This window comes from Xiphophorus maculatus, chromosome 13 (assembly GCF_002775205.1).
Source record: "Xiphophorus maculatus strain JP 163 A chromosome 13, X_maculatus-5.0-male, whole genome shotgun sequence".
Lineage (NCBI taxonomy): Eukaryota > Metazoa > Chordata > Actinopteri > Cyprinodontiformes > Poeciliidae > Xiphophorus > Xiphophorus maculatus.
In genome coordinates this window covers 23,724,654-23,737,257 of record NC_036455.1, presented here as the reverse complement: position 1 = coordinate 23,737,257, position 12,604 = coordinate 23,724,654, and the positions used below count along the sequence as shown (strand labels likewise).

Sequence of the window (12,604 nt, the reverse complement as noted above, 5' to 3'; positions counted from 1 at the left end):
TGTAGGCCGTCTCTCTCTGATTTTGCCTTGAACGGCGCCTGTAATAACCTTCAAAAGAATGTCTTGATCTCATATCACCGAGTTATCGCAAGACCCTGAGTGCTGTGAGAGAGCACAACATTCACAGCCGGCCACAACTTGGCCGTGAAATGAAACATGGCCAAGTTGTTTATGCTAGCCTCCCTTTTCTCCTGTTGCCATGGTTATGTGTTGAATTCTTTTCTCGGGGACTAAGTGGTTTTCACGTTCAAGTTTGTTTTATGGCGAAATAAAGAAATTTAACCACAAAGACCAAACTGGTGTTTGTCTGTCAAAGGAAATAGTGGGACAGGCCGAGACGTTTATTTAAAAAAGCTGACCTTTTCTTAAACTTCAGGGTCATGACCCCAAAAAAAGACAATCTACTAACGTTCATTTAAATCAGTTTCTTACCTTGTGCAGACTCAACTTTACAGTGAGGGAGTCCATTCAAAAGCAGAGGAAAGTTTAGGAATCACATTTGGGACTGAAATTTAACTGGCAATATGTCTTTTTTTTTAATTTAAACTTTAAGCATCCAGCCCAATAATCACACAAAACGACACTTAATAGTAGAATCAGCTGTTTATCAATATCAGAGAGGATTTGGGTTAGTTTTCATAGGGGCAACCTACATTCTCAACAAAAAGTTATTCACAAATGTGAGAACTTTTAATTTGAAACAGGTTTTCCAACAATAAGATTTCTTTACAAGAAGAATTGAATAAATAACCGACCAATTACAAATATCTTTCTATCCATGCCAGGTATACAAGTATAACTAAGTATATTTATTCATCTTTTTATAGTTTATATAATTGTGTAGTCACATCTTGCAAGACACTATAGATGGTTCGTTTAAAGAATGAGCATCGTTAGGCCAACAGAGGATAGCAAAGTTGTATTGCCATGTTACAACAACAAAACAATAAAAACTTTAAAACCAAGATAATGCTTGTGGGGGCTAACTATCACATCTGAACATTTTTACTAAAAACTAAACTTACATTCATAAACAGTTCCACAGCTAAAATCCATGCAATGTAGAATTTGATTAAAAACAAACCAAACAAGAACCTTTTATATTTTAACATTTTCCCCCCCTCAAGTCCTGTGTACGTTAAACATGGAAAACATAACAGCTTGCAAACGAATCACTTCACAAGAATAACGTATGTAAAATTGTTTGAACAATTCTAGGACAAAAATGCAAGAAGGCAGAGGAAAAAAAACAACAACTATGAATACAAGTCCAGAGAAGATTCGTGGATCACATTCCCATCCTTGCCGGCCATGGGTAATAGAGCGTGTTGAAAGACCCCGTCCCTGGAGGTAGTTGGGATGTTAAATGATAACTGAAAGGAGAAAGACTGAAGGGGTTCACCATCTGCTGTGGGTAGATCAAGCTTGAATAGATGAACGGTTGATGTGAGCTTTCAGTTCTAAATGAAGCATCCGCCCGTTTTTGACCAGCAGCAGCCTGATAAGAAGGATAACCTGAATTCCCCATTTGGCCGCAGGCAGCTTGGACATGTGGATCACAGTCTCCTGAAGCTGCCACAGTGCAAGCGGGTCTTAGTGGTGGATCAACGTGGAAGCTGATTTGATTCTTTTTGTTAATGTCAGGGTGAGCCTGTTCAGTGTAGCTGCACTGAAACATGTGCTTTATGGGGTCTGGCTGGTCAGCTCCAGTAGTGCTAAAGAGCGATGAACCAATCACAGTCCTGTCAGGTTCTGGGTCACATTTTGGCTCCGGTACTTGTTCTGAGTCAGGGTTGGTAGCGGCACAACCAAATGGAAGTCTACTCTCATTTCTACAGATGTTTTGAACGCTGAAGAATTGCTGATCCTGTAGTTTAAAGAGGTCAGCAGTAGGAGCTAGAGCAGTAATAGGCTCGTCTTCAGTCACATTATCTGCAACGCTCCTCTGTGGGTTTTCAAAGGACGAGACGATTTTAGGAGCAGAGTCGAGACCTATGGTGACAAGTTCATTCTTACACCCCAAATCAGATGTCACCATCTTAGTCCCTTCTAACGAGTTGGTGGGTGGATTCTTCCTCCAAGGAGCTTCAATCAGGTGACACTTTGAGTCCCAGTTGTACGACACACTTCCAGAGTCATCAATTTTTGCATCCCAACTAGTTTGAGGCATCGCCGGAGCACTGGTTGCACAGGAGTTAATGGTTGTAATATTATCCTTAATCAACTTGGGGGTGATCCGTTTCAAATGAGAAGTTGGTTTTGAAAACAAATCCTGATCCACGGTGGATTTAAGTTGCTTGGGTCCAGAGTCTTCATCTTTGATACCAAGTAAAGAAGGGCCTGCAGGAAGGTTGACTGGAGAAGACACTGAATTTGGAGAAGTGGGCTCACTCTTCATCTTCTGCATGAAGAGTGTACGTTTAGCTGGCAGAGGGTCTGTCGATGGGCTGCTGGTTTTGTGCAGGGTTTTAACGGCTGATCTTTTTTTAAGTGGGCCACTGACCGACACGTGCAGTTTTGTTCTGACAGCTGTGCAAGATGTTTCTTCTGGAAGTAGTTTCTGACCAGAGCTTTGAGGAAAAGCAAGAGCTGATGTTAACACTGGCTTTTGAAAAAGATCAGGTTTGGCATCTTTAGCTAAATCTGCTCTTCGATTAAGGACACAAGAGCCCACCAAATCAGTTTTTGATGAAGAGCAGTTCAAATCCACAGGACTGAAGTCCATTTTTGTTATTACATCTGATGTTCCAACATTGGACATTTTTTCTAAAACTGTGCTTTTTGTAATTTCTTCATCATCTGAAATTAAAACAGGAAAAAAATTTTTTTAAAGATAGGGAAGTGTTGGGGGTGTTAGAAAATATTAGGGTGTGGGGCACGTTAGTCAATCTATGGGGTCTGATAGCATTGAACCAGTCAGTATGCTCCAGTGACAGTTAGGGGGTGCTACAGGCCTACATGAGAAGGAGAGAGAATCAGTAATACCTTAACAAGTGCATGCACCAGAAAACCCAAAAGTACTTGAACTGCAGACAAACTAGGAAAAGCAGTTGCTCATATCTAATACAGATTAAAAAAAGCATCTCCTCCCCACCATATTCAACTACCCCTTCACCAATCAATGCCAAAACATTCTACCAACCGTTTGTCTGCTACTTGAGATAAGAACCAAAACACACCCAAAAAAAAGAAGCTCTCTCAAAACTTAACAGTCTGACCTTCCAGGCTGCCATCGTGTCATTTTTTTTATCCATTTCAATTAAGACGAAATACATGGTTTGAATCCTGGCTTGGGGTCTTTCTGCTGGAAGTTTGCATGTTCTCTTTGTGAATGAGTTGATTACAGCTTCCTCCCACAGTCCCAAAATATGACCGTTAGGTTAAATGGTCCCTCTAAACTGTCGTTATGCGTGCGTAGGTATGTTTTTCTTGTGCATCTTCATGTTGCCCTGTGATGAACTGGCGACCTGGGTAGGGTGTACACCGCCTCTCGCCCATTGACCGTTGGACATGGGCACCAGCCCCCTGGGACCCTACAAGGATAAGAGGTGTCCAAAGTGCGGCCTGGGGGCCATCTGCGGCCCTCGGAAAAATTCTGACCGGCCTTTGGTCACAGTCCAGCTAGTTGATGGAGTTTGTTTGTTTTTTTTTTTAAATGAAGGTGAAGTTTTCACTGAATTAAACTTCTTTTATTAGTAAAAGAAGACAAAAAAAACCACATGAAGCTAAAAACATGTCAAAATGAAGCTAGACAGAGCCACACCATGTTCTTGTTACTAAAGAAAAATAAAAAAGTCCAGGAGATTAAATTTATTGTATGTTTTGCAGATTAAAAAAAAAAAATCTGGCAAACCTTTTTTGTTTTAAATCAATAAATTACACATCTCATCTACAGAAATTTGACGGCTCTGCACATTAAAATAGTGTGTTTTGTTTATTTCTATTTAGCAGGTAAAAATAAAAAGGATAGTGTAAAGGATGGATATTACTGCTCTGAGACTAACCTTTTAAACTTTGGCTGTTACAGGAAGAAAGTATCTTTTATTTTAAACTTTGTCCAACCAGGAATCGTAACTGAACTCAATCACAAAGCCAGAACAAACTTGCCAGACTGATGTGATAAATCTTCAATTTGAGGTGGGTAGAGAAGTTGTATTGCAGTCAGAAGTTTGCATGTTCAATTTTACTTTCTTCCTCTTACATGTCTTAAACAAGAAGACAGTATTAACATTCATGAAACTGTTTTGTACGACAGACTCAAAAGCAGCCCTGAAGGTCATGCATGGCTCAAGCTTTGAGAAACAAGAATTTTTTTTTTTTAAGGAAGTCATCTTTGAAAGTTGAAAGAAGTCCCCCTCCACTTGCTAATGCAGAAGTCAGATCCCAGACATTCACACATACAATAATTTGAAATGAAGAGATGAAATGACCAGGCTAGCAACAAGGGGTGCTAGCCTGAAGAGAATAAAAATAAAAACTACAGACTTACTCCGCTGGCATGCAGCACTGCACAGCAGATGGACGGTTGATTTCTCTTCTTCATTAAGGACGTTCTGCACAATTTTTAAAGCTTAAAAAATATATATTTTTAAAAATTATACAAACTGTGGTATACAACCCGTTTGTAAGCTTAAAGAAAGATGTTACCTTCACTGAATTGAGCCATCCTGACAAACTGATGCAATTTTTGTTTAAGTATTACACACTGAGAAAAAAGAAAAACTGTTATTAAATCAGTAGTGAGCTCATGTACATATAATTTTAATAATCATGTTTGATTCAATTATTAGTGGACAATTACCTTTGCGTCGATTTTTTGGAAACGGTCACGTTCTACCAGCCTCCTGATAACTTCTCGCAAAATGTAGATTTTCAAGGATTGAGGCAAGTCTTCCTCCTGCCAGAATATCTTCAGAAACTCGGGGTGCCTTTTCCACTGAAACAAAGTGGGGATAGTAAGTATTTGGCACAGCTCCGATAAGTAAGCTTGTTCCACTCAAAGAGTGGAAAAATTAGAGGTTCCCCTTAAGATAATTGAAGATGGGCTGTGGCTGGGTTTTCCAGGATGACCATGACCTTAAACAGACAGCCAGGTCAACTAAGGAGTGGGTCCATAAGAATCATGTCAAAGTCCTGGAGTGTCCTAGCCAGGCTACAGACCTGAACCCTATAGAAAATCTTTGGAGACAAAACTCTGTTGCCGGTGATAAACCAAAAAACCCAAAAGATCTGGAAAAGATCTACAAATAGGAGTGGGACAAAATCTCTGCTGCAACTACAGGAAACATCCAACATCTGTAATTGTAAACAAAGATTTCTGTACCAAACATTAAGTTTTATTTTTCTATTGTTTCAAATACTTATTTCATGCAAAAAATGCTAATTATTTAAAAATCATGCGATTCTCTGGATTTTTATTGTGATTTTACTGTCACGGTTGAGGTGTACTTATGATTAAAAAAAGTGAAGAAACTTGAAAATTCCTTTCATAAAAATACTTCTCTTCCTCAGCATAGAATACATACATGCAGGCCTATGGTCATCCATTTAACCAAACACTCACCATGTATTTGAGTTGGTGATTGTGACTGGTCATATGTAGACAGATGTCACTGTTTGGGACGGTTTCCTCACAGCTTTCACACAGATAGAAAGTGTCCAGACAAATCCCTCTGCACTCCCACAAAAACTCCATACCTGATAAGGGCAAACTATTCAGCTAGGCTGCACGTTTCTGTAAAGTGGCAGGAAAACGCTGACAGATGTCAGAGGGGTACTCACCAATAACCTGTTTAATGTCCACTTGTCTTGCATGCAAGAAAAGGATCAAATTACTGCAGCCTGGAGCTTTTCTCCCTGTAACAGCCATCCATTACTATATGTCAACTCGTAAATGATAAAAAAGTTCAACTTGAAAGCTGAACACTAACCAAAGCAAGTTATGGGTGCTGGTAATTCATCATGTCCTCTTGGTGGCCTGTCATGCATTGGAGCTTCTCTCACTTTGTGGCTCAGTCCAGTCCTTTTTATTTGAAGCGGCTCTGCTCTTGTCTGGGGCTTGCAGATTTTGACTTTTGGTCGACAATTACCAGCTTGTGGTGCATCTTGTGATGGTGACAGACTCTTTGAAAGTATTCTTTCTGGAGGTAAAATGGAGTCCACTTTCACTCCTGCCAAATTTGAGTGAAGAATTTGTGCAATTGAAAGATTTACCGTCTTATTCCTTATCTAAGGAATGCACCAACTTGCCAATAGTTAAAGGCGGATATCAGTAAATTAAATAAATTACTTACTGGAACTACCCATGAGACTTTGAGACTGAGCATCAATGGCTGGCATAAATGGATCCTGTTTAACAGTTTCTGAAATAAAAAGTATATATGCTGAAAGAAGTTGTAAAATGGCAATTTTCTTGGCAAAACCTGACAAATAAATAAAGTCAAACCAGAAGCATCTTTAGTTTCGCTGCTTGGAACATGATCTGGATCCATTTTGTTGCAACGTGCAGATGTCTGGAGATGGTCCCGAGTTGGATTACCAGCTTTACAATCTTCACCTTGGATAAAATATTGAAAAATAAATCCTAATCAAGTCGGAGCAAGCTAAAATAAGAAAATAAATTTTCTTCAGTAATAAATCTGAAGAAAAAATTCTGTCTTCAATCATGCAAAAAGTCATAAGCTCTTAAAATGTTTGTTTACAAGTTACCATCATTTGAGCTTGAAACTTCACATGGGCTTTGAGCTTCCTGTCGGGACATTTGCAGAGTTCCAGCTACAGAAGATGAGTCTCGTCGCTCCATTGTTTTTAGTTCCTCAATAGCTGAGAAGCAAGAAACAAGTCAGAAAGGCAGTTCCAAATATGCATGCAACATTTTAATGAATTATTTCCCAGTTATTTATCAGTAGAACACACTTTTAAATTTTAAAATAAAAAATTCATGCTATGTTGCATTATTAAACTGTTAATTCAGCCGTCTTAATTGAACCAAGTTTAAATTCTCCATTAAGTACATTTTGGGTATGAAGGCAAATTTTAATCAATTGCATCATTTATTCCTACCCAAACTTTACTGTAGACAGGCCAACTGGTCAAGGACTACTACAGACAATAATAGGAAATGTCAGGGTGCCAGCTTCGCCAGGCAGTAAGAGATGATATGTTGCAGTGGAAACAAAAAAAACTAGTTTAGGTTAAAAAAAAAAAAAGGACTGACTATGTGGCTTTCTGAAATTGAAATATTTTAAATATTTAATTTTTTACTACCTTCTCTTTCTGAAAGAGCAGCAAGCTTTAGGTAGAACGCCTTCTTCACCTCTATTCTCTAAGAAAAAGAAATAAATGAAAAAAATGCATTTAAAATAGATTCTCTAAACAAGGTGTGCAAGTTAACAGACTACGTTAAGTCCTAAAATTTTAAACACCCAACTGCTTGGTTGAATGTGTTGGTGCTAGAAACTTTACTTGCTGCATTGCCCAATCTAGCCTGTAATTAGCCATCTATAATAATAATAAGATGCAAATTTTTTCTACAATTTGTTTTACAAAGGTAAAACTACATGGAGAAAGGCTAAGGTGTTCATGCTTACAACCACATCACATATTTTGTAATCAGCTTGTGAAGTAAAAATAATCAAAATGCTTAGTTAATACAAAAGTGTCACATATGATTGCATGAGTAAAAGATGTTTTTCTGTTGAAGCTGCATGTCTCAGCTAGGAACGGAAATCAGCCTGACAAGATGTGCTTAACCACAGTGTTTAGCTCAGACTGCCTGCAGAAGCAATTGTTCCATCTACAGCTCTTCTCTGCACGTCAGAAACCTGGCAACAGACAAATAGTTTTCGCACCACGTGGTTTAACTTTTTGACCCCTGGGCTCGAGGAAACAAATTCACGATCAAAGTTCTTACAATTAATTTAGTGCTGACGTGCATAGAATGGGTTGCAATTGGAAACTGTGTCACAATGTTCTGCCTCGTCACCTATTTGACAGAAACCAGATGTTCTTTTCTTAGATGTGTTTAAGCTTCTTGGAATTGTTTGCTCCACCTATGGTGTGTGACAAGATGTGCATAAAATCTAACATCCTGTATGCTGTAGTCAGAGCCTCTCTGACAGTTGCTCTCCACCTGCAGGTGAATTAAAGCCGTTTTGTTCTCTACCTTTGACTTTTGGGTCTTGGATGTTTCCCACTTCACAAGCTCACTGAATAATAGCAGCTTACACAACATTAATATAAACACAATTTTGCCAAGTATGCAAGCCCTTGGGAATAGTCTCCTACTTGCATGGCTTCCTTCTGCAGGAGTGACTTATGGTCTCCAACCTGCACTCTTTGACTTTAGTTTCTTTGATGTGTCCAACCATTTACAAATGATTAGAAGCATTTGTAAATAGTTACACATAAAAACAGGAGAGGTAACATCAAAATTGTAGGACTTAAACAATATCAGAAACAATGGTAACTGTGCAAGAGCTTGTCACCTGTGGCTTCTGTGATCCTATGCTTTTCTCAATCTCAGCTAAATGGGCCACAATGTCTTTGAATTTGTCCCCAATCTTTGATAAATTTGCAGTCCATCCAGGATACGTCATTGTCTAGAGAAAAAGAAAAGCACAATAACAGCATAATACCTGGGAAATCATATTAGTTGAAATGCTAGGAGGGGTAAAATGTTATAGGCAAAGATTCAAAGTTTAGGTTAGCCAACTTAACTTCTATTACAGGCGTGCCCAAGTTCAGTCCCATCCTGCAACTTTCAAATGAATCAAATGAAAGAATTTTCTTCAGCAGTCATTCACCTGGTAACAAGCAGTTCATTTGACTCAGGTGTGTTAAAGACGCATCTAAAGGTTGCAAGATTGTAGGACTGGACTTGGGCACCTTTGTTCTAATGGATTAAAATGATCAATATTCTTTGAGCTACAGGACTGTTGGGGCAGAAATAAGATATATTGTGATGTAAATTATGAAAACTCAAAATATCTGGAATTCTACCATTTTTCTTAGAATTTTACTTTGACAAGATTAAAAAAAACAAACAAAACAAAAAAAACTACAAAATCACCCAATGGGGGCTCCTGACATTATGACAAAATGTTGGGAGTAGAGAGGACTTTCATTGAGCCTAAAAGTGTCTTCAGTAGGGAAGATGGCCAAAAGAGTCAAAGGAAATGAGTGTCCATAAAATGGACAGAGCTGTGCCAACAGCTGGCCCTCCTCCAGGCCAGTTTGGTTTTCACATCCATGTCACTACTCCAATCATGCCAAGAGGAAGGAAACTTATTCAGCATATCTGCTTACACATTACACTTTCAACAATCAGAAAATATCCCCCTTTTTTAATGATTACAATAGCCTGTATAGGATTTCATATCAATGGGTGTCTATCTGGGTGTTTTAACCAATAAGGTCCTTTTCTTCAGATTACATAAATTTCTTGGCCCGTTTAGTTCAAACATTTCCAGGAAACGTAAACAGCTGGGATATTTCAAGCCTAACCTACGTGACTTAGACAGCACTTTTGCAAACGTTATTGTCCATATCTCTCCAAATCTGAATTCCTTCCTGACTCTCCAGGTCAGAGTGATTTGCAGTGTCACGCAAGTTGTTTTTTTCCCCAACATCATTATGGCCTGGAAATTTCCAAAGACTGAAAGTTCAAACATAATTATTCCCCTTCCTCGGTATTCCCAGTGAATATCTTACATCTGAGCGTCCACAGTAATACGCTAGATAACTTAGTAAATTACCAACATGGCAAGAAGTCATGGCAAATCAATCATGACGAGGATGGAAATAATGTGCGAGCAAACATATTAATTCTGTGTGTCGAATTAATTTAGCATAGGTTCATCTTCGTGACGACACATTTAATCCGGTCTAGATTCTATGATAAATACATTTCTATCAACTGATAACACTGGTCAACAGCAAAAAAATAACAATTGTCTGGGGTTTTCCAACTGTTTTAGGGAAATTTTGATGTGCAGAATCCAAAAATCACATTATTTTGATCAATCAAGTCAACTTTCTGAACTATGAATGCAACCAGAATCAAAGGGAATTACTTGTTCTCACTTATTGGTTTCCTGAGAATCTGGGATCAATGAGTGATGAGCAGGAGGAGAGACACTATCAGGACAGAAAAGAGATGGAGAATTATGCACAAGGAAGACGTAATGTTCAATTTACATGTACTTACCCTTATTAGTGTTTATTATTCAATTTACAGAAATCCAAGTTTGTAACATTTAATTAATTCATTCTGCTAGAAAACATTTTTTTCTCCTAAAACTTTTTGGATGGGAAATATTAACGGATGATGATGTCATCTAGTCAGAAGATCAGATTTCTCTTAATCAAATTAGAACAACCTGAACTGATTGAGAACAATGTATGTCATTTTTGGATTCAGCGGTGCAAAATGGTCCCAATTCAATTGGGGGGGAAAAAAAAAACAAAACAGACAACTTCCAAAGTTTTTTAACCCAGTGTTATTGGAGGCATATTTGTATCTTTTTGTTTCACGCATCAATCGATCTCAGTCAAAACTAGACATGATTTATTTCAGAAAGACAAAGTAAAAGCTACCAGGCCATATTCTATTTTTAAGAATTTAATTGGCATGATGTGATACAAGACGTTTTTGACAACATTTGGCCAACACCCAGTTGGTGGGAGTAATGTTTCAGAGTCACTCAGCATCTGACTGAATCGTTCTTAAAATAAGACTGAAATTAAGTTGTGTAGGAATGGTCAGGCTAAGATAGGAACTCTGAGAATCTTTGAGAAGATAGGCCCTGGGTTTTCTGCAGACTACTTCAACCTGCATAATGGCTACAAGTCTGGATACAAAAACATTTTCCTAGTCAGAGAAAGAATGTCGTTTCATTGGAAAGGTTAACCTTTAATCTCTGAAAGACCAACTCAGTCACTTACCACATAGTTCCAGCAGTGAGTGAAGTTGGTGGAGTGAGTGGATGTTCTCAGCCTGACTGAACAAACCCGACAATAGACTTGCTGTTTTTCTTGACATGACACAATAATCAGCTGATTTAATCCTAACACAAGAGAAGATGCATGTTAATCAAAAGCAGCCTCACACAGATAAACTTAATCAAAAAAGTTAATACTCACCGATTTTAGGAAGGTTTCTGCTTTGCGTCACTCCGCTTACAGGAAGGTTGGAGGGCTCTTTCAGTAGCATCTTGTTTTCAGATATGGTGCTCGGTTGGGTAGAAAGTGGTAAATTTCTCTGGTGGGGGCACACTTCAGTGTTTACTCCAGCCAACTTCTCAACAGGCCCAGTCATAGCAGAACTAGCTTTACTCGTAGGTTTAACTGGTTGTCCCGGGATGCTGGCAGAGGCTAAACACGTCACCTTAGTCTTTGGTAATGCTTTGACGGCACTGGATTTCACTTCACTGCATCCAGAACCACTTGCAATTGTAGAACTAGTTCTGATACCGAGGCACGCTTTACGCAACACTTTGGATCCTGCTGCACGACTTGACAAAGGCTCTTTAGAAACAGTTCCATCGCTTTTCAAGACTGTGGACTTTGCTGCAGGTTTTGCAACTGCTGGGTTATGATTGGCAGTCCTGGGAATGGAGAGGTTTTCGTCAGTGAGGTGAAAGTGGCCTATGTAAATGAGACTGCCAACCAAAATGTGGAAGCTACTTACTTTTTTAGGATAGAAACCTGGTTCTGTTTAGAGTTAGTCTGTGATGCTTTCAAAGGCACCATTCCATCTTCATTTAATGAAAACAAGATTTGAGTAGTTTTACGTTTCGTCATCTTGGACATGTGTTGGATGCTCTGGATTGGTTTCAACCTGTTTTAAGGGAAAATAGTTGCATTGAGACATGCAGTGTTTAAATACAACAGGTTCCATGTTAATTTAGCCCTTCAATTTGCAACCCCACATTTCCATGGTATCTTTTCGGAAGACAAACCATTTCTTAGACAAGGCCCTAAACAAAGGGGGCCAAACTCCAGTCCATTAGGGCTGATGTCCTGCAACTTTTAGATGTGCCTCTGCTGCACCACACCTGAAAAGAATAATTAGATCATTAGCAAGGCTGGGAGAACTGATCTACACAAGCAGGAGGTAATTAAGCCATTTCATTCCAGTGTTTTGTACCTGTGGCACATCTAAAAACTACAGGACTGTGGCCCTCGAGGACTGGAGTTTGAGACCCCTGCCCTAAACAAAGGGGGCCAAACTCCAGTCCATTAGAGCTGATGTCCTACAACTTTGACGTGTCCAAGTCCAACACTCCTGACTCAAAGGACTGAATTTCCTCATGCGTTCAGGTTGCACAGAGCCTTGGTAATGACCAATTATGTGGTTCAGGTGTGTTGACAGAAAGACTCATCTAAAGGTTTCAGGATGCAAGTCTGTTTGGATGCAAGTCTGGAGTTTGACATATGTCCCCCAAACAACTGCAGGTCACTTTTTTCCTGTTAGCCAAGTATTTCAATAGATTGTGGATAAAAATTATAATTTTTTCCCAGTCATTATTACAAAAAAAAGAAAAATTTTACTAATCCCCATTTCTAGTCTTTCTGATTCTTGTTTCCATACAGGCAAGCTGAA

At 38.9% G+C, this 12,604-nt stretch overlaps 1 protein-coding gene across 3 annotated transcripts; it reads right to left on the bottom strand.

Moving 5' to 3' along the window:
- Positions 1 to 588: 588 nt before the first annotated feature.
- LOC111610486 lies at positions 589 to 11,230 on the bottom strand. 3 transcript variants are annotated; one of them, XM_023344706.1, is made up of 14 exons: positions 11,143 to 11,230; positions 10,945 to 11,066; positions 8,487 to 8,600; positions 7,267 to 7,324; positions 6,709 to 6,822; positions 6,446 to 6,556; positions 6,294 to 6,362; positions 5,931 to 6,170; positions 5,782 to 5,856; positions 5,564 to 5,697; positions 4,802 to 4,936; positions 4,648 to 4,705; positions 4,490 to 4,570; positions 589 to 2,799 (listed from the first exon to the last, which is right to left on the bottom strand). In XM_023344706.1, exons 1-14 carry the CDS (start codon positions 11,210 to 11,212, stop codon positions 1,289 to 1,291), a joined length of 2,892 nt encoding a protein of 963 aa, XP_023200474.1. In that variant the 5' UTR covers positions 11,213 to 11,230; the 3' UTR covers positions 589 to 1,288. The 3 variants fall into 3 exon arrangements, with proteins under 3 accessions (XP_023200474.1, XP_023200475.1, XP_023200476.1); XM_023344708.1 differs by lacking the exon at positions 589 to 2,799 and having other exon boundaries at positions 4,501 to 4,553; XM_023344707.1 differs by lacking the exons at positions 5,564 to 5,697; positions 5,782 to 5,856; positions 5,931 to 6,170; ... (5 more) ...; positions 10,945 to 11,066; positions 11,143 to 11,230 and having other exon boundaries at positions 4,490 to 4,553; positions 4,802 to 4,827.
- Positions 11,231 to 12,604: the final 1,374 nt, after the last annotated feature.

What these genes read in the sequence shown, in the direction of transcription:
- LOC111610486 (XM_023344706.1), bottom strand. Translation starts at nt 11,212, where the DNA reads ATGCTACTGAAAGAGCCCTCCAACCTTCCTGTAAGCGGAGTGACGCAA. An exon ending in CGAAACTAAAGATGCTTCTG is followed by an intron (nt 6,363 to 6,445) that starts GTTTGACTTTAT and finishes TTTTTATTTCAG; the next exon opens with AAACTGTTAAACAGGATCCA. An exon ending in GATGGCTCAATTCAGTGAAG is followed by an intron (nt 4,571 to 4,647) that starts GTAACATCTTTC and finishes ATATTTTTTAAG; the next exon opens with CTTTAAAAATTGTGCAGAAC.